Source organism: Populus nigra, chromosome 2, assembly GCF_951802175.1.
Source record: "Populus nigra chromosome 2, ddPopNigr1.1, whole genome shotgun sequence".
Taxonomy (NCBI): Eukaryota; Viridiplantae; Streptophyta; class Magnoliopsida; order Malpighiales; family Salicaceae; genus Populus; species Populus nigra.
In genome coordinates, this window is record NC_084853.1 from 44,264,539 (window position 1) to 44,286,401 (window position 21,863).

General features: G+C 35.9%; 2 protein-coding genes and 1 pseudogene across 3 annotated transcripts; 1 reads left to right on the plus strand and 2 right to left on the minus strand.

Moving 5' to 3' along the window:
- Window positions 1–891: 891 nt before the first annotated feature.
- Window positions 892–2,950, plus strand: LOC133683010 (uncharacterized; annotated as a pseudogene).
- A 478-nt stretch (window positions 2,951–3,428) lies between these two features.
- Window positions 3,429–11,507, minus strand: LOC133682650 (phospholipase D beta 2-like). Of its 2 annotated transcripts, XM_062106084.1 has the most exons (10): window positions 9,224–11,498; window positions 8,691–8,807; window positions 7,926–8,120; window positions 7,484–7,729; window positions 7,292–7,360; window positions 6,980–7,127; window positions 6,014–6,162; window positions 5,204–5,380; window positions 4,679–4,876; window positions 3,429–4,076 (listed from the first exon to the last, which is right to left on the minus strand). In XM_062106084.1, the coding sequence occupies exons 1-10, from the start codon at window positions 11,069–11,071 to the stop codon at window positions 3,783–3,785; spliced, it is 3,441 nt and encodes a 1,146-aa protein (XP_061962068.1). In that variant the 5' UTR covers window positions 11,072–11,498; the 3' UTR covers window positions 3,429–3,782. The 2 variants fall into 2 exon arrangements, with proteins under 2 accessions (XP_061962068.1, XP_061962069.1); XM_062106085.1 differs by lacking the exons at window positions 3,429–4,076; window positions 4,679–4,876 and having other exon boundaries at window positions 5,319–5,380; window positions 6,046–6,162; window positions 9,224–11,507.
- A 1,041-nt stretch (window positions 11,508–12,548) lies between these two features.
- Window positions 12,549–15,234, minus strand: LOC133681626 (subtilisin-like protease SBT1.1). Its single transcript, XM_062104718.1, has one exon. It carries the CDS (start codon window positions 15,054–15,056, stop codon window positions 12,747–12,749), a length of 2,310 nt encoding a protein of 769 aa, XP_061960702.1. The 5' UTR covers window positions 15,057–15,234; the 3' UTR covers window positions 12,549–12,746.
- Window positions 15,235–21,863: the final 6,629 nt, after the last annotated feature.

Consider the following 21,863-nt stretch of genomic DNA (forward strand, 5'->3'; position numbering starts at 1 on the left):
GTTCGATGTTATAATAAGTTAAGCCATTGTCTCTGCTCACAAATCGGCTACGTCCCTGCTATTTAGCGTTCCTGTTGTGGTAATAACAGTGCCACCCGATCTAGCACATGCTACAGAAATGGCTATAAACTCTGTATTTGACATCTATATTCCGACCATATGCAGCAAAAAAATTGAACTCTATCCTGATAATACCTTCTTGTGTTGTTTTGATATTATTTTTTATATTTATACCCTGATTTATTTGAAAAGAATTTTTTTTAGTACCTAATATAGAGATTGACCTACACAGAACGCTCCTAGCATTGCAGTCAGCGATGACCGCTACAGTGACTTCAAGCAATGAGTTATTTTACTTTTTTGTTACGTAAAAGTAAGGTTTAATGCTTTCCTACATCTCTCTATTCTTTATTTTATATTTAGAATGTCTTTTTACTATTTTTCATCTTAATATCATCTGTAGTTTCTATACTGTTCTTGTAATGTATAAGAAAAGGCACCCTAGATTCTGTACTGAATTCAAACGGTTATCACCGTTGCCATTTTTTTGAGATGCTTAATATTGTATGAATTCTGGAGTATTTTGCTCCCTTTTACTGCATGTTTTGAAGGAGCAGGAATTGATGGGATATTATCAATGAGTCCTACTCTCCTTTCGCATCTTATGTTTCAGGTGTGGAATTTATGCCAAGTTATTGTTCCCAATAGCTTGCTGATTAGGTTTTTCTTCACCTGCATAAAGAAGTTGTAGGACACCTACTATTATAAAGAACAAGCAGTACACCAGTTCAAGCAATTGCCGTTTCTTTTCTTTTTTCCAGTCTCAACCTTAAAGGTTAACGCTTTGATTCTCCTGTTCATACGTTGGGATTTCCTGATGCTAGAAGTAAGATGGTGAAATGTCAGCTTATAATGACTGAATGCTCCTCAGGGGAAAGTCCAAAAGAAAACCTGGGAATGAAAGTTAAATGTGAATGTCTCTTATGCATTTTCATTCAAACAGCAATCGGAACTATTAAATGTAAGAGAGGTTTTTCTTTTCTTTTCTTTTCTTTTTTGGCAAGGCAAAAAACTAGCACCAACTGGAAATAACCAAATTGGAGAGAGGGGTTTCCTGCATCAGAGCTATTGTCAGATCCTACAATGGATGAAGAAGTGCCGACACAGGTATTATCTATACATGAAGATTTCCTCGAGTAGTATCCAGTGCTTCAGAATCATCTGCGTTGGAAGAAAAATTGGAGATTTTTACTTAAGTTTCCAAAACTGCTGCTGGCCGTGCAGACCTTTCTTCCAAGAATTTTCTACCTGTTGTCCTTCAGCTTATAACTCAATCTTGGCATTACCCTTCCTGCCATGAATATGCTGTACTCTTTCTAAAACTCCAGAGAAACCTATGTGCGGGAGTATCTGTCAATCAGAAGTCGTTCATTGAATGAAATAGAGTTATATGGTTGTTTCAACTGTTTTGAGGCATAAAGGGGTTGGCAGTTGTTCTGTTTCAGATTGTGATATCACAAGTTTTGGCGATTGTTTCTTTGGCTGGGAAAGAACACCAGCACGCTATCTGGGGTGGATTGTTTGACCTTGTGTTTCCTATGATTGCAAAAGTCCGGAGTCGCGAGACTTGTGATCCTATTTGTATAATTATTTATGCTTGCTGTGACGAGAGCCCTGAATTAGTTTCTGAATCTCTGTGGGGTTCAAGGGTTGCCTATTGTGACTGAAATTCTGCGGACCGCATCTTTAGGTAAATTTTTTTTCTGCACAATTATTCTTGTATTCATTCGAGTGTTCTATTGTCTTATCACCATCTGTTTGAATTATATATTTATGACTTTTTCTTGGTTGCTTTTTTACCACTTGGTTTTAAAGAAGACTGGCTGAGGTTGCTTATCTCCAGGATTCGTTTGGATGAAATTCACTTTCCTCAACTCTTCTCGAAATTATATCATGTTTGTAATTCTGAAAACGGAGAGGAAGTTGATTCAAGTGGCAGTCCCGTTTCGACCAAGCATATCTTTTGAATTTGTTATCAAACATTCCACATGATTTTGCTTCGTCTCTCTTTGAAGTTTTTAAGGAATCAGTCGATCCATTGACTTTGCTTCACGGGGCGAAACTGGACTTCCTACAGGATCGATCTGCCGTGGTTGATCTTCTTGGATACTCGCTTACCATTTTAAGAGACATGTCCCACGCATGGTTTGGTGGATGTTGTTGATACGCTATTGTCACCTGGACTTCTTGAATTGCCTTTTAGCTTGCTTCATAACCTTGAGACTCCAGCAATAATCAGGATTGTCATGAAGCAGGCTGATAACCTAGAAACAACTAATACTTGCACTCCTGAATTCTGTCCGTACACAGGATTTCGGAGAGACATGGTTGCTGTCACCGAAGAAAGCATGTACAAGATGGTAGGGAAAAGAATGGGATTCTGTTTATGTCGCGACAGTGTGTTACTAACGAAAATAACCCATATTTAAGGGAGTGGGGCATTCAAAGAACAAACAGGCGATAGCCCGAACTTGCTGGACTTGGTCTTGGAATGGAGATCGATCAAAAGACTCAGCATGCAGTGCTTGTTAATGTATCATGATGATGCTATCTTGGTTAATTGGTTTAAAAATTTGGTCTTCAACATTCTGTAACTACTGCATACCGGTTCCTTTCAATAATCACTGCTTGTGGTGTTGGGTTTCTGCATGGAGCGCTTCCGCTTTCTAGATTTTGAGGCTGTGAAAGAAACCTTTGCATATGCAAGCTACCTTTGGCTTGTGCAACGACTGGAAAATCCCACTTCCAAGGTTATAGAACAGTTTCGAAGGATTTGGATTTTTGTTATTAAAATATTATGATCACAAGCAAGGAAAACCTTATTGAAATGTATTCTTCACGATTTTGCTTCTTATTATCTTAAAGTTCCTGCCAAAAAATTTCAGTACTAGAGCTCATTTGCGTAATTGCGTTGCCTTTATTAAGAGGTTTACTACGTTGTTTCATAAATTGTAATATCTTAGTGGTTACCGGCTTCAAAGAAAATTGGAAAATATATTGCTTTTCATCCAGTTTCAAACAACTGGAACGTTAACTCTTCGATTCTCCTGCCCATGCACTGGAATTTCCAAACGTTAAAAGTAGTATGGGTTAAGTGTCAGCTTATAAAGTCTGAAGGCTCCCCAAGCAAAAGTTAACTCGGAAATAAATGCAGTTGTGAAATCTGCAAGTTTCCTATGCATGCTCATTCAAAAACTGCAAGCACAACCATAAGAACAGAAACAAAAGGAATGAATTTTTTTCATCTCAACTCCCCAGGTTGTTCATTCCTAACTTCTTCTCCAACATCCTCAGAAGGGGCATTTAGAATTGGATTTTCAAGAATATACATCCTCTTTTCTTGCTTGATATAATTCGAACATCAGTCAAATAAAATAAAAATCTCCAGATGTTAAACATTCATCATAAAATCTTTATGTAGCAGTTGTATTTACACAAATATACAAAAATACAAGCTCTTCATTCTCAATCGAGACTTTGGCGCAAGAAGGAATTATTTTCTTGAAGATGTACAATGAATAGCATCCTTCATATCATGAGTTTTGTGAAATTAATAATGTTTATGCCCCCAAAATAGAGCGAGGGTGAACATACAATATCATTGGCTTTTTAACAAGTAAAGATGGGTATATTTCAAAACTCTGTACTTGAATCACTATCCTATATGAATATTCATCCTTTTTTATCTCATAGCCAGTGGAAACTTGACATTACAGATTTATTTAGATGGTCAGATTCTCCTGAATTGCAAGAAACGAACCTATTATATTTCCTCCCACATCTGGGAAAGTTTCGGATCCAGGAATAGGCCTCACCTTGCCCTTCCGATCAACTTCAACTGGGTACTTTAGCAGGTGCCCTGTCATCTCTGATATCTCCTCAGAGGCGAATTGTTTCCAATTCATCTCCCCCATTGCTTTAATTCTCCTAACACATTCAAGACTCTCTGGTTTTGTAAAGCAGTCCTCAATAACTCCAGTATGCTCTGCCCAGAGAGACATCCGATATCCATGGATCTAAAAAGGAAGCATTTTGTTCAAGAAACAGCAAGTCAGTAAGCAAATACAAGAAATTTCAGAGTTTCAAATATTAAATAAAATATGTAGGTTTTTTAACTGCATCCTGAGGCAAGGATGAAGGATAAACAAATAAAATCTCCATCTCTCATGTCAACTTTTCATGCATGACTGTCATTGTTGACAGGAATGACTGACAAAAAACTGGTTCTACAGTCAAGTGGCACAACAGTTCAGTTTCTTTGATATTTTCTAATTCACATTTTCTTTCAAAAAAAGTTTCCTCGTATTAATTTTCATATTAATTTATTCATTCAACCATAATCAGACAAAAACAACTCTTCAAGCACCATAAATAATTCTTCAGCTTTTACACAACCGCAGACATTGCTTCACTATTTCAATGATGTGTTGCACTATAATGCCATCAAATTGTTGTTCTTCTAAACTAGTTTTTATTTTTTTATATTTTTTATTTCAAGTAATTCTCCATTTTTCAAGCAGAGAATTCTTTTTCTTGTGAATCAATTGTCATATTGAGTTTCTGTTTTCAACTGTGACAGAAACAGATGTGGTTTTCATATTATCTCGATGAAGGTTACCTGTCCAAGTGGATTAGATTGTTTTCTTGCCCAGGTATGTTGAGGTTGGTAGGCTCCCATCGCAATCTCAGTGTCTCTAGTGCCCTCCATGGAACGCTGATTTATGTTTGCAGATCCCAGTATTACATACTCATCATCAACTATCATCCCTTTTGAATGAACATAAATCATGAACCGCCGGCTTTTCCGACTAAGTGCCTGGAAATGCCACAATACAGCACATTATTAAGGAGAGAAAAGGATGGAGAGAATCTGAAAAATTTAGATGATCTCAAATGAACCAATATCTAACACTGCTCATACAGAAACAAATAAGAACATAAAATAAAAGGTATCAAAATCATCAAATTGCAGCAAATTCTCCGGCTGTGTTAAAAATAGAGTTAAGGTATCCAAGTATGAAATTCCAATTTTCTAGGATAACAGGATTCAAGGACGTCATTTTGCATCAGAGGTTTCTCATTTTCCCAATAAATGCAAAATACATTGCATGAATGAAACAACTGAGTTCAAGAATGAAGATACCTGAGGAGTGTGTGAACTTGGGGGACTTGGCATGCATGAAGAATTAAATCCATCTACAGATTCACGATTACCAAGACAAAAGAAGTTCAAGAAATCCTGCGGTGAGAATGCTTCCTCAAGTCCGACCTCCACTAGAGCCTTGTAAATAGTCTCGTACATCATTTGCATCGTTTTGTGCTGCAGCAATTATCAACATTCCCAGATTAACATAACATACTAACACCATTTAGTTCAGACTTTTCTGTTGCATGACAAATCTTAGTACCATTTGGCTTTCCAGTTCTTGGGTCTAGAAACTCAAAAGAGTAAAATATGAAACAATAAAAAGTTAAGCTATTTAATATTTTATTGGATGATGCAAATAGCTAGCAAGTAGAAAACATATACAGATAAATAAACTAGGCAAATTAGCTCTGAGCTGTTAACTTTTTATAACCAACAAGTTAGAGTAGGTTTGTTCATAGATTTTAGGTCATGTTCTACCCCAATAACATGATGCAATCCCCTAACAAACTGTAACAACAGCTTTTTTACGAACTGATTTTTTCTATAAAATTTTTTCATATTTACAAAGTGAATACTATTTTATCATTGATATCACTTGCTTGTCATCTTTCCCCATGAAAAAACAGATCTCTACCAGTGAATTAGGACCAGGTAAAAACTTTTATTAGTATCCACAAACTTTTACCTGTTCAGATTTTCTTTTAAAGACATCAATCATGCTGACTAGCAAAGCACAAGAAAGGGCAAATGGCCATTCCTAACAAAACAAAGGTTTCGACTACCAAATCTGTAGCTGGAACCTACCTGCCAAAACAAAATCCTTTGTGTAGCAGCACCAGTTGGAACACCCTCTGGCCACATCGGAACAACAATGTAGGCAGCAAATCTCTCATGTGCTCTGATTTTATTGGCAATCTTTAGTGCGATTTCCATAGGAATCAAATTATTAGCCCCTGCAAGAAGGCAACATGACAACAGTTCAGTATCTAAATAAATTTTTTTGCTGGAATTATAGAAAACAGCTCTTTACAGCAATAGTCCATCTAGTTGAGATACCCCAGAAAAGAACAATACATGGAGAATTTTTGTTGTGAAAAAGTAGCAAGTATGAAATCAACTAACACCACATTGCACTACATAAACTGTACAAAAAAGTCAATTATCTACCTTAAACTTGTGAGGGACACCCAATAAAAGAAAAAAATGTACAACTTTTCTTCTGGCACAACGACAGAAGGATCCAGGATATTGTTTTGTTCTTCCTCATTTAGTTGCTTTCTTTCTTTTAGTTTCTTTTGATTGAGATTTCTGTTTAGATATTGTTGTTCCTTTTAATTCCTCTATCCTTCTTCAGCATTCTTTAATCAAGGTTGAGACTTCCACTAATCATATTTCCTATAATTCTTTTGGATAGTCTGTTTCTTAATTGTGCTACATACTCTCCCATGTTACTTTATCACTAACCTTTCCTTAAAGTTTTAAAGCACCTTCAATTTCTCCATCTTTCACAATTGTGCCCCAGTTACCTATTTCCCAATTCTTTTGCAGTATTTTGGTTAAAGAAGAGAATGAAAAATTAATGAACAATGAGAGGAATTCAGGTACCATTACATCTTTACTCCAACAAAACTGAGTACAATCTTTGTTTCAAAACTGCAAAGTTCGTGCTTTCCATGTTGACTAGAAAACAGGGAAGGCAATGAAATGCAGTCTTCAAAGCAGCCTGCCTTAACATGATTTTTTCATAAAATCAGATAAGAGGTTCCTTACCTAAATCTTTATATGAACTCCAGTTGTACGAAGACCCAATGAAATACTGGTTCTCTATGTAAATAAAATGCTGGGCAGCACGGATGGCCATCACATATGCTGTATGTATGCTCATGTCAATGAGTACATTCTTTCCACACACCAGGTTCTGTTACAACAGAATAGTCAGTCAACTTCCACACATAGCCATGAAAACACAAACACCTCCCCCTTGCACATGCTCAATAGAGAAACAATGGGCAACCATTTGTCAAATATTCTCTTATCTTGATTTTTTACTTGTCAAAATAATAATTACAATAACCATCTCACCTTCTTTGTGGCATCCTTTGGATCCTTTGGGAAGTCTTTCACGGAGTTTGAATCAATTGATCGAAAAATCTGTGGTTTAGAAAAGGCAAAGTCAAATGCAATTTCATTACAGCAAACTATATTCAGTTCTAAGACCAAAATAACCCCTTCCCATCACAGTGCATGATCCTTGAGCAGGCTTGGACAAATTACCTGAACATGCCAAGCTTCAGGATCGTCCTCACTAACAGGAGTCTCGAAAACACCTATAATGTCTGGAATTCTGTCTATCCTGAGTAAAGCATCATCATATGATGTTTTTAGTTTTTTAAGCCCCTTAGGTTTTGCAGCCTTCATCCAACGCTCCTCAAAGTTAGTTAGAACATCATATGCTGCTGGACCATCTATTCTGCTGTGCAAGTCATGCCACGGTTCTCTTGGGCAATTTGCGACACTACCCTGCTCAGTATTTAAACAACTACATAATTAAGGAAAGAAGACAATGATTTCATTACTTCTAAAAGTCAACTCTAAGCAAGAAGATTATGTCTGCTTATCTTTTATATCATCAATAACATGCCAAATAGCACTTCTACAACTGAATCATATAACCAATCACAAGTGAACAACAGCAGAGGTAAAATTTAAGACTTACAGTGAAAGTAGGGTTGTGATAGTCATCTTTGTGCACATTTTGCAGCGTCCTAAATAGAGGATGATCTGGAGTATCATATCGACCATCACATAAATCAAGTCCACCGACAAAAGCTATGATTTTTCTTCTATTATTGCCAGCATCAGCATCTACAATCACAGTTTTCTGGTGATGTGTATAAATTGTTCCGACCTCCTGATATTTGAAACAGCAGAGGAAATTCGGTTAAAATTTACACTCCAATACTAAAAAAGAAAACTTGCTGGAATGATAAAGAATGCTCTCAGGTATTGCCGATTGACACATGTCTCCTGCTTCACCTCACTGAGCAAAAAAAAAAAAAAACAAAGAAAGAAGGAAAAGAAAAGGTAACATGACAACAAATTTCAGACAAATTCCTTTTAACAACATGGAGGAGCAGCAAGAAGAAAGAATATCTATGCTACAGATTTTCTAACTACTATTAGCAAAAAAGTGAGCAATGATCAGCTTGTGATACTGAATTAGTTACTGCAGGGCTGCTGGCCTGGAGTACGCTCAATTCAGTTAAGGTTTATACTTAGCAATTACATTCTGCAATAAAAGAATTATATGTAAGAGAATTCTTTTAGCATTTAAACCAATGACCAATCATAATAAATGCTTTTGTTATGGCAGGTAAACTGACAGGCTCAACATATCAAGATGTTTGTCACTCGCCAGGCACTAAACACTGCTTCAAGCAATAACACAGCTCAAGAACAGTTGTAATTTGGGATAACTAACCCTTTGCTTGACCCAGCTATGTTTTTTCCCAGCATTGCGAGGACAAAGAAGCACTTGAACAGATGAGTGCTTAAAAAAACGGCGAGTTTCCTCATCATGGGTTGCCATAATCCCATCCTGCATTTTAGAGAGGTTTAGTGGAAGAGTTAAGAAGATCTCCAGTTGAAATTGAAAGTACATAACCACAGGTAGCATAATTTAAGATGAACAGTTTGAGGATTTAGCAGGGCATTTCCTTGAAATCGTGGATCATTAGACGGAAGGCTTATGCTCAACTCGAGCCCAGACAGAAAGTACATAGATCATAACGAATGCAAGAAGACACAACTAACAACAGAAGCAACAGTTTTCATAATAGCAATAATAATCAGATATGCAAGCAGAAATCAAATTTGCAACACTACTCACATATAGGCCCACAATTTGTGAAGGTTTGCAGAGATGAAAAGGTGGTAGTTCCAAGGACATGTATCTGACCACAAACTACAGTAGAAAACTGCAATTATACAATTATATATAGGTAAGATTCTCACCGTTTTGTATCCCAAGACACTCCTTGAAGTAGGATCATCCCAAACAAGAAGCAGCACTCTTACACCTTCCTGGGACTTGGACCTCAGAAGATCCCCGAGGGTGACACCTGAATGCTGACCACCATCCCGAACCAGAGTAACTTTGTGCCACACAGACCACCCAGTAATGTAAATTAAGCGCCGGGCTTGTCGTATAGCATCAAAGATATCTTGCCAGCATTTTCCGTGCAGATAAGGCACCCCGTCATCAAGTTGCACATTTGGAAGGCGCCCGTCCGGAACATGGGCATCTTGATAAAGAGTAACTGTTCCACCTTTCCTAAGAGGAAAATAGGTGCCTGGCACACCATGATAATCAGGACCAGCACCAACACCATGGCGATAAACGCTTAGTTTCTCCATGGGTATGTACTGAATTGAAATTCTCAATGCAGCACCAGGCTTACACTGTTTACCATTGTTATTCAAAATTGGGTAAACCCCCTCAATTCTTTCCCCTGAACATATATGTTCAACTGGAATTGCCACAACTCCTATCAACTGCGATCCCACAACATCATTGTCCTTGACAACAAAATGTACTTCTGCAGCGTGATGTGCAACAGGAACATAAAATTGTTGCATCCATACAGGATTCTCGCTATTGCTAATCACAAAAGTCCTCCCAATCACAGCATCAGCCACCGAAATCGAAACATAAGGATCACTGGTAATCTTGGTGAACGCTTGTCCTTCAATCTTGCTACTTACAATTCCAGTGTATTTGTTGAACATATCACCCAAAGTCTTGTGGAACATGTCCATGTTTGGGAGATTCTTTGCATCATAAACACAAATGTCCAAATTCCCATGCAGTAGCAAAACCCTCAAAGACCCTTTACCACCTGACACTGGCACAATCTCCATACCCTGGCCATGCTTTGATCCGTTAAAGGAGGATGTATGTGCATAAGCAGAACCAGGATAGTGACCAGAAGAATCAACTTTGCTCGCATAATTTTCCTCCCAGTTACTTGAAAATGAGTCATTAGGAAAACCATAGAATTCACGTGGGGGACCATATCCAAAATTAGAGCCCTGATAGCTTTGAGGGGAATCAGGCACTGGAGGCACTGAAGGTGCTGGTGGGGATGCAGGCGCAGTAGGGTGATTATTCCTATCATTCAAATGCATATTACTTACTAAATCATCCAAAGGTGGATAAGCAGAAGAATTACCAATAACAGCGGCATCAACTTTATCAGGATTTGTTGATGATGATCCAATTCCTAAAGATGAAGAACTATCTTGTCTATGATGATCGGAAAATCTATCATCCCTGGAGGGTGCTTGTGAAATGCTATCAGGGGAAGGATATTGGCTCGATTGAGATTGAACATAAGGGTAATTATGAAAACTTCCATTATTTTGAAGGATTGAATTTGAAACATGTGGAGCTGGTGGATATTCAACATATGGTGATGATGGTGATGAATAAGTTAAAGGACCAGAATGGAGGCGGTTAAAACCTAAAGGTCCTGAATCTGTTGTTGGATGTGGTGATGGTTGTAGGTGGTGAGAATAGTCTAAAGGCCCCGAATGGCTTGTTGGATATGGTGCTGAAGGTTTTTGGTGGGAATAATCTACAGAGCCTGAATGAGTAATTGAATGTGGCGGTGTTGCTGTGTATGCAGATGGAGGTGGCGGATATTGGTGAGCACCATAAGGAGGGTATGGCCCATAAGGGTAGGGCTGAGGAGAGTAGTATGGATCGGATGGTGGATACCCATAACTTGGAGGCGGAGGAGGATGGTGAGGGTATGGATAAGGATTGTTATAAGGGTATGAAGAACCATAATTATTATCCATTTTTTCAACACGAAAACATCAAAAGAAAACTCTTTTGTGATTCTTTATAACGGTAAAAATTGCTCATAAACTTAACCAAAACATGCAAAAAAAAACCCTCGAAGATTCATTTTTCCCCTTTTCTTGATCAGATTCAATGGACAATCCCCTGAACAAGAAAAGGTAGGGGAAAAGTCTCAAACTTGCTAGGAACAATGAGGCAAAAAGATAAAATGAATCACCTTTTTAGAACTTATGTGAAAGAGTTTCTTGTAATCTTCAATGAAGAAGAAGAAGAACAACAACAACAACAAGAACAAGAAAGAAAAACAGGAACTGGAAGTGCTAAAAAAAGAAAATTTTATCACGGTGACAATGGCCGGCGTTTTCAGGTTACGCGGACGCTGTCCTAATTTTTGGTAAAGATCCAAATAACTGAGAAAATCTGGCAATTTCCACCTGGAAAATTTATATTGGGCAAATGTCAAATAAGCACACCATCATATTATTTTTCAATTTTTCTTTTAAAAATACTTTATGGATTCTTTTATATTTATTACGACATTTACCCTAACACGCAAGGTGTCCTTTGAATTTCTATCAAGCTTAAAGTAAATTATAAGTTAATCCTTGTTTCCAAGAAACATCAATAAGTTAGTCCATTTGGAGCCCAAAATCATATGTTTAATCCTTTGACCAAAAATCTTTTAAATTAATACCTAAAATTATAGGTCTGATAACCAATAGAAGGTTGTAATTTATAAGGATTGTATGCGGGACTTTTTGAACCAAAGGGACTAATGTAGTAATTTGTTAGAAATATAGATATAACGTTGTAATTTACCCTAAAGTGTCTTACGTTATCATGAAATAAAATAAGGATCTGATCATATAGTTAAATTCAACATATGAGACTTGTCTGCATTCAAAGTTTTCAACAGCAAGAAATATATTTTCTTCGGAGCATCATAACAGTGATACTAATGTGACAAGACAACAGCTTTCACCTTAAAAAAAAGAAAAGAAAAATGGTAGCAGGCAGGGCAGCATGTCCTTTCTCCGATTCTGGCTTGGCCAGGTGGAATTGAGGTCATCGACAGGGATTGTCTTTTCCATCCTGTCCATCGAGGCTTGAAATAAATAAAGTTTTTAGAAGAATAGTACCTTTGCCTATATTTTGCAACCAAAAGTGAGCAATTGACTTTCTTTCTTTTTTTGAACTTGAAATAACCAAGAAGGCTCCAGTTTTTGTATTTTTGGAAATCTTCAACTGTGGACTTTTGCTTTTGCCTACATTACCTGGAGGTTTTCAGATAGAATGCACAGCATTCTAGATGAGTTTTTGAGTCTTTGTTTCTATGCAGAGACCTCAGACTTTTGGCTGGGAAAATTGAATTTTTCCTTGGTAGTTATTTTGATTTTGATTTTAAAAGATTCAGAAGCCAAGTGATAAAATTATGGGGTTTGAAAGAGTCTAGAAAAGAAAGACATGCTCTGATTCGTTGGAAAATTAGAGCCCACCTGATGGTCAAGGATCTTTGTTTTATTCTTTAGCAAATAAAAGAAGTTTCCAAGTAATCTTTAACGACATTACATAGGATTTGAACTGGAAACTTCCACTTTCTGGATTATTTTTCTGTCTGGTCCGCAGTCTGCACCTAAAACAACTTTGTTTTCTTATTCTGCAGTCCTGAAACTACTGCCAGGTTACTGCTATGGGACTTCTAACACTATATTTTCCTGACAGCCAAACTAAAGATCCAAAAGAGGAACTACCTTCTCTACCTTTTCCTCCTGAACTAACAAAGGTCACATTGTAACTCAGTTTCTGTCCCAATTTTTCAAAACTCAAACTCTTAGGCTCCAGGATCACTGATACTCCATTGGGTTCTTGCACTTTTACTGCATAGGTGCTCGAAGGGGTCCCGACATTTGTCAGGGTTCTCTTGTATTTCACCCTGTTATTTCGAGCATTGCCTTCGAAATTCACTGCAAAAGAAGGGTAGTTCAGGTCACCGGGCTGGAGAGCTTTATTGTCAGGACAAGTGACATTACGTCTGGACACTTGACCTATTTGAGAAGATGAGTAGTTTAGGCTGCAAAAATAGTTTAAATAGTCTTCTACGGTAATGTCATATATCAACCCTGGATCTGAAGCACTCTCTGGATCAACATGGCCCGAGCCAAATGTAAAAGGGGTAGCTGATGCAAAGTTACTGGACCCAGCATCTGCAAGTGGAGATCCCCTGTTGTCTGTAACATAAGCTGTTGTCATTAGTGCTGATTTGATTGCTGCTGGTGACCAATTTTTATGGACTGACTTAAGTAGTGCAGCTAGACCACTAACATGAGGGCAGGACATTGAAGTGCCTGAAATTACATTGAACAATACGCTTCTTTTGTCGCTTTTAAGTAGAGTTGGGCTAGTCATTGGTGGCCACGCTGCTAAAATGTTCACCCCTGGAGCAGTCACATCTGGCTTGATCACATCTGGTCCCACTGAACTAGGTCCTCTGGATGAAAATGCAGCCAACATTGGTGCAGGATTACCATACACTGTCCCTTTGAAGGCAATCGAAGCAGTTGCCCTTTTAGTCGAGTTCATATACTCTTTGACAGCTATACCTGCTGAGGCTCCTAAAGAAGTTGCCGGCAGAAAGTGAGCGTCTGCGAAAAGCTCTTCCCCTCCAGTTTCTGTATTGATTAAAAGCATTCCTGTCCCTCCTGCCAATTTCACTTGCTCTCCTTTTTCGGCTCGGCCATTCATTCCCCTCTTGCAAACAACCATTTTGCCTTTCACCAACTTTTTCTTCAGCGACCCGCTTATACAATACTCAGCTCCTTCGCCACCTGCAGTCCCTGCATACACTAGTGGTAACTGTGCTGTTGCCTTGCCTGTATATAGAGATGCCCCTTCAAAAGTTTGTCCATTTCCAAGCTTGACAGTTGTTGGAAACCTTCGGTCGGTGTAGCTAGCAGCTACTGTCATGATCCATGGAGCATTGTTGTCAACTGAGGAGATAGATGGACCTGAATTGCCAGCAGAGCAAGAAACAAAAACCCCCTTTTGGATTGCCCCAAATGACGCTATAGCAACGCTATCACTATAAAAAGGCTTTGCAGAACCCCCTAAAGAGAGTGATAACACATCAACCCCATCAGCAACAGCTTGGTCTATGGCAGCCAATAAATCGGTGTTGGAACAACCTGATGTCCAGCAGACTTTGTAAGCGGCAATTCTTGCTGTGTACTTCATTCCAGCTGCCGAACCGTTTGCCAATCCATAAAAGCTTGCTTTGTCTACAAGGTTACCGGCAGCAGTTGCTGCAGTATGTGTTCCATGGCCTTGTGAGTCCCGAGGGGATCGATAATCAATTGTTTCATTAATTCTTCCTACAATAGACTCGTACCCTTTGAAGAAGGCTCTTGCACCAATCAGCTTCTTGTTGCAATTTGATGGTGAAAACTTTGTGCCACTCTCGCATTTGCCTTTCCATTTCAAGGGTACTGCAGACATGCCCGAGTCTTGGAAGCTAACATGTTCAGGCCAGATTCCAGTATCAAGAATGCCAACTATCACATCTGAAGCTAGATTTTGAGCATTCCATAGTCCCTTTCCACTTTGCAGTCCAAGGAACTGAGGGGTGTGTGTGGTGTGGAGAGTCAGCATTCCATCAGGAATGGCAGAGAGAAAGCCATCGACTCGGCTCAAGGCCTCCACTTGTTTGGTGGAGAGTTTCGCAGCGAAACCAGAAGTCACTGTTTCGTAGGTGTAGAGAAGCTGAGGAAATCCTGTTTCCTTCTCCTCTTCTTGTTCTTGGGATGAGAATTGGGTGATGGAATCAATTACTGATTCATACCACTGCCTGGAATTGCCTAGAGAGTCATATAAGGCAGGCATCTTGTTGTTGTCCATGTGAATTATATATGTCTGTTTGTCAATTGAAGCAGCACTTGCTTTTGCAGCCATGAAGGCCAGCAACAGCAAAGATATCCTAAAGATCATGGTGGCTGTAAATTGTAAAACAGTGGAAAAATAATTTGGCTAGAAAAAGCTGAAGATGAACTATTTGTTATGCATAGAAACAAAAACAGATTGGAAGAGAAGCAACATAGAATAAAATGAAAATGAGAGCAAATTTTTAGGCTGGAAAAGGAGTAGCTTGAAGATTATCTTATATAAGCAAGTAAAGAAGAGTTGCTGACTTAAAGTTGATCACAGCTTGAGCTCACTGTGGTCATTATAGCATGGAATAAAAATACAATTGCAATCTTCCTTTATCCTTCGAAAGTGCACGCCTTCGAATGGATTAAAGGGAATACAAGTGATTGAGCAGTTAAAGCTGGTGTATGCCTCCACGAGCTACAGAAAGTTGGGTTGTGGGACAGGGCCTAGGCAGTGCTTGCATGATTAATTTGAACAGCATACTTTATGGGACTTTAAGGAACAGATATTCTTGAAAAAAATTGTACTTATAACTAGTTTAGATGATGGATGATTAAGAAATGAAAAGCATTATATTTTGACTGAGATAATGGACCTGCAACTTGTCATGATTACGGAAGGAAGAAGTTCATGCCACTATCAACGGTGTCGAATCATATAAAATTACAGCAGTTAAGCACCTTGCTTCTTTCTACATTTTCTTTTATTTTGTTAAAGCAATGGAGGCGAGATTCAAATTCTAGTTCTAGGCCCTCTCTTGCTTTACAGGGGAGGGTGTTTTCTGGATCAATTACTGATCGTTTTTTGTTTCGAGTCTTCTTTTTTTAGGCAGTTAGGAGTCCTGGGCTAGTTTCCTTTTTTTCTTTTCTATCTTACAGGGTGTTATGAGGTGAAAACGTAATGGTTGAAGACAGAACATCCCTTCTTGACTATTAAGATTTGAATCTAAAAAAAAAACAGTAATGTGTAACTCGTATGCCCTCATGCTAGCATGTGCAAACAAAGAATTACATCAAGTTTAATTATTCGGGCATTACTTTAGATATGCCAACTAAAATTATAATTAGGTTTTTCAACACTATAATTTGTTTGGCATGTACTGAAGGAATACAAAACGAATTAAAACTGAGATATAAACAAATCTTGTAGAAGCCACGAAGCTTACAATGACGGCCTCTGAGGTATGATGCTCGGTAGTAGGTGAGGTGCTATTTAGAATAAAGGTCATTTGCCACGAGCTTTTGTTTTCATGGACCATCCCAATACGTTTCACGCCTTCTTTTGCTTTATCTCAAAGGGACATGATTTTACCGGAAAACAAAAGAAATCCAACTATATATCTTTGGGCTACTTACGGATCCAAACTTTAACATCCTTGCATTTGAGCCTAGCCCGCATATATAGTCATTGGGCTCGGGATTGGGCCAATGTACACCCTGCCCCTCACCTGGCCCTAGCTCGAGGCACGACCCATCATGAACACCGATCCGAAACATGGTGGGTCAATCGTTTCATTCAAGCTCTCCATGCTTAGATATGATTAACCACCTGGATTAGGATACTTGATAGTTTGTCAACACGACCTTTGAGATAACTCATCTAACCTGACTAACATGATATTCGAGATAGTTCAGTTGACCTAGCATGTCCATGGTTGAGTTTGGAGCATCTCACATCTAAGAGTGTCATATCTGTATACATTATATACAAGTTCATTTATTCTTACTAGCTTTCTAAATATTTAGTACTCATTATTAAATATTGAGTGACACTAACATGATCCTTTACCATAGAAGGTCTCAAAGAATGGTGTTAAGACATGCTTATACTGGAGCATGACCCATTTGTCACCCTTCTTTATCAATCAATAAAAAAAAATGCCAAATATTAGGAGCATGACCCACTTATCATCCTGGGTATGTCTCACCCCTCACCTAACCTTGGCTCAAAGTATGACCCGTCATGGACATTAGCCCAAGACCTAATGGGTTAATCATTTCATCCAAACTTTCCATGTCAGGACATGATTAACTAGTTGGATTTGGTCACTAAGTCAACTACTGTGATCTTTAAGGTAGCACAGTTGACCCAACTAGTATGACCTTCATGCTAATTCAGTTGACTTAGTAGCCCCATAGTTGGATTCGAGACATCCCAAATCTAGCAGGATAGCTTTAAGATACACCGAGTCTAGGTTCATCCATCTTTACTTACTTTATATAATTAACACTCAATGTTAAATGTCGAATGACACTAATGTATCATTTTATCATAGATAGGCCTATAAAACGACTTTAAAGCATGTTTTTATCAAAGCATATTCACTTGTCACCCTCCTTTCTCAAATTAATAGAAAAACCACATTACATTAGGGGTTATTGTTTCAGATAATTACTCATAAATTAGGTCAAACAATACCTTGCCATTTCCATCTCTCCTTCCATGCAAGCAAACGTGTTTCATGGGTTTGAAAACCCTTGTAAAACATCAAGTAAATAAAGATTTTGTTTATTACATGCACGTAACTACAATATTTTACAACACCTATATTTATCAACTTCTTCATTCAATTATCACAAACACAACACATACTTGTCTTTAAAGTTATGTTTTTTATACAAATTTACTAATACATGGGATTTGTTTTGTTGGTGTTCGTGATCTTAAAACTCATTAATGCATAATCCTCAATCTTAGATATGTCTAGACAATGGGGGGTTTACAATAACCTCACCAATTAAAAGAACCTAAGCTATAAGGCATTTTCATTGTAACATTTTTTATTGTCCACTCTCTCACAATTAACTGTGGATTGGAGTATTTAATTTTTTTTTAATTTTTCAATTTGGTTTTTTTTGCACAATGGAGCCATTTTAAGCTTAAATTAGCATCTAACCGCAAAGGTTGAATTGAAAGTCAGAGGACCAAAGTGAAAATGACAAGTAAAATAGGTGGTAGCTTTGAAATTCATTTGAAAATTTTATTTTGATCTTTTTCACTAAGCTAGTTTCATCTAGGTGTTTTTTTCCTTCTCCTTGCTCGAGGGGGCAGATCTGGCCGCATGAATTTTTTTTGGTTCAAGTTAATTTTAGTTTTTTGAGATATTTTTAGGTTTTTTGAGGTCATAAATAAGTTTATCAAGATGTCAAAGGTGTTTTCTAGGTGTTGAAAATAGGTTTCTAAGCAAAAAAAACCAAGACCTCGTTTTTCCAACAACCTTTGGTCGCTGGATTCTGTAGAAAGCAAATGACGTGTTATTTGATGATTTTTTTATAAGAAAAAAATAGAGTGGATGACAAGTCATCCGTCCCTTAAAAAAAATAAAGAAAATAAAGATAGATTTTGGTGCGCGGATGGTTGGAAGGCCCACAAATCTAAGTTGTTTTTTTTAATGCTCATGCACATAGGGCTACTAGGCCCACGTATCTGGGCTCCTAAATTATTTTTTCTTTTTAATATTTAGATTAAAAAATTAACAAAAAAATTATTAAATCCAATTGAATCCATAAAACCAGATTGCAGGTTTAACGAGCTAATCCGCAACATTTGGGCTATTATTATTCTTTTGTTTAATGCTTTTTATACCCTTCAATTAAAAAAAATACAATTTCATCATTTGTTATTGATAATTTATTTTTTTAAAACTCAAATCTAAAATAATGCAATTTCACCTTTTATGATTAATTATCTACTTTTGTTATCTCGGCACCACGTTCGTGTGATGGTTTTTTTACTTCTAAAAAAATGTTTCATACAAAAAAATTATTATGGGTTTTATCTTTATATAATTAAATGAAGAATAATCTCTGGGATAAAAAATTTATTGAATGCGATGACGTGCATGACTTGTATCGCGAGTTTACTTAGTTAACTCGAATTTATTTAGTTTTTTTTTAATTAAATGTTATTTTTTATTATTGATTTTATCCGTTAACATTGAGTTAATTTAAAATTAAGTTTTTAATTTATTTTGTCTAGGACATGAAGACTAGTTCCGTGATGGAGTGCGAAATATTTCAGATATTTTTTTTGTAGTATCTAATATATGTATGTTTGTTTACATTTAATTTTTTTTTCCTCCAGACCACGATCGATGTAGTGCATCACGAATAAGTGGGGTGTCTAGAGATATTTGTAGAAATGGAATTTAAGTGGTGATAGACAGCTTTTATCACTTGATGAAATGGAAGTAGTTGAGCACACTCAGCATCCATGACAGAACTGGTCTTTTTATTCCTTCCTCACCATATCTTGGTTTTACATGATGGTGACGTCCGGTGACCATTCTGATCGGATCTTCGACGCTAGACCATTGTCACGAGATTTTCCACTGATTTGAGACATTGCAAGGAGGGCGGCTTCTCTTTGTTTAATATAAACGAGATGGCAAGTCACGTGCGTCAGTTTATAAAATAAATATATTTGATATTATTATAATTATGAATTAGTGTTAAATAAGTAATAAAAACTAAAAGTATTATAGAGCTAATATTTTATGACAAAAAAAATTGTATTTGTTATCAAAAACTTAGAGACTAAATAAAATGATTTGTAACAATCTATAGTATTTTATGAAAAAAGATACAGTGCTTTCGCCACATGATTTAGCTTTTCTGTTAATAAAAAGCAAAAAAATTTACAAAACTAAATTCTCTACCAACTTAATATTAAAAAAAAAACCAACAAAGATAATTTTGGAAGGAAAAAAACCCATAAGAAAAAACATTGTAGCAATTGACAATGTTTTGTGAGGAAAACTACAGTGCTTTCTCTAATAAAATCAACAAATACAATTATAGAAAAAATCATAAAAAAAAAACCATTTAGACAAATACTGTAGCAATTCACAGTGTTTTATGAGAAAAACTACGCTTTCCCCATATGATTTAACTTTATTGTTATAATTCTTAACCAACTTAATATTCAAAAAAAGAATTGACAAAGATAATTTTGGAAAAAATCATATGGGAAAACACTCCAACAATTCACAGTGTTTTTTAAAAAAATCACATACAAAACTAAATTCTCAAAAAGCTCAATATTAAAAAAATAAAATCGACAGAGATAATTTTAGAAAAAAAAATTACAAAAAAAAGGAAAAAAAACCATGTTAGAAACACTGTAGCAATTTATAGTGTTTTGTAATGAAAGATACAGTGCTTCCCCACATGATTTAGCTGTATTTATAATGACTTGTAATTGTAATTCTCAACCAGCTTAATATTAAAAAAATAAAATTAACAAAGATAATTTTGAAAAAATCATAAGGAAAAAAAAAACCATATTGAGAGACACTCTAGCAATCCACAGTGTTTTGTGAGGAGAGCTACAATGTTTTCCCCACATGATTAAACTTTATTATAAAGTTAAATTCTAGCTAGCTTAATATTAAAAAAAATCGACAAATATAATTTTGAAAAAAAATATTACAAAAAAAGAAAACACAAAAGAAACTGGAAAAAAACCATGTGGAAATTAAAAAATACTATGGCAATTCACAGTAATTTGCGAGAAAAGTTACAGTGTTTTTCTCACATATTATAACTTTAATTTTTAACCAGCTCAATATTAAAAAAAATCAAAGAAGATAATTTAAGAGAAAATCATCAAAAAACAAAAAAAAAATCATACGGAGAAACACTGTAGCAATCAACAATGTTTTTTTTAAAAAATCACAAAACTAAATTTTCAATCAGCTCAATATTAAAAAATAAAAAATAAAAAAAATAATTTTGAAAAATAAAAAAATAAAATAGAAAAACCATGTGGGAAAACACCGTATTAATCCACAGTATTTTAAAGGAAAAAAATTACAAAATAAAATTTTTGACCAGTTCAATATTGAAAAAGCAAAATTGACAAAGATAATTTAAAAAAAAATAAACAAAAAAAAGAGGAAAACTTGGAAAAAAATAAAAGTAATTTTGAAAAAAAATAAAAAATAAATGAAAAAAAAGGGGAAAGTTAGAAGAAGAAAAAGGAGGAATGCACTGTGGATTATTGTTGTAATCCACGGTACATTGAGTATGAGTGAACAATGAATTACCCATACCCTTTAGCTTATTACTTAATAATTGGCAGACATAGAATTTTTTTGTACTTTAAAAGTATTTTTAAAAAAATTTAATTTTTTATTATTATTTTCTTTTAAATTAATATTGTTTTGGTATTTTCAGATTTTTTTTGATGTGTTAATGTCAAACATAATTTTTTTTTAAAAAAATTATTTTAATATATTTTCGAGTAAAAAACGACCATTATCACACTTCCAAACAGCCCATTAATATCTAAAGAGCACCCTAAAGTCCATGAAAATTTGTATATTACTTAAATTATGTTGAATTTTTATTTCAACCTATGTATTTGAATTATGTATGAAATTTGTTTTTTTTAATTTTATGATTTTATGATTTTTTTTACCATCTGAATTAACATTTTAATTTTTTATATAGTGTCAAAAATATATTTTTAACCTTGCTTACATTAAGCAATATCCATTTACGAATAGCTTGATATGAGACAAATAATTTCACTTGAAATATATATTAAAGTAATACTTTATTTTATTTTATTTTTATAATTAACACGTAAAAAATTAAAAAAAAAACACTAAAAATTCTAATTTGAGCTTTTTTATAAAAAATAAAAGTTTTGTGTGCCGAGATCCATGCCATCTATTCCTGACTCATGCATTTACAAGTTTATTTTCCTATTAAAGCAGCAAGGACAAGACTCAAAGGGGTCAACCAATTCAGGTAAAGATTTCGGAATTCCAGCTTAAAACCAGTTTCTTAAAAAATTCTAGATTATAAATATTTTAATCTAGAATATGATGGGCACCAAACTTTAGCGAGGCCAAACACAACA

Bases quoted from the DNA above. Each gene is read 5' to 3' on its own strand.
- LOC133682650 (XM_062106084.1), bottom strand. From the start codon at position 11,071: ATGGATAATAATTATGGTTCTTCATACCCTTATAACAATCCTTATCCA. The intron at 7,128-7,291 runs GTGAGATGGTTA...CTGTTGTAACAG, and splicing joins CAAAGGATGCCACAAAGAAG to AACCTGGTGTGTGGAAAGAA. The intron at 4,077-4,678 runs GTAACCTTCATC...CTTCCTTTTTAG, and splicing joins AATCTAATCCACTTGGACAG to ATCCATGGATATCGGATGTC.
- LOC133681626 (XM_062104718.1), bottom strand. From the start codon at position 15,056: ATGATCTTTAGGATATCTTTGCTGTTGCTGGCCTTCATGGCTGCAAAA.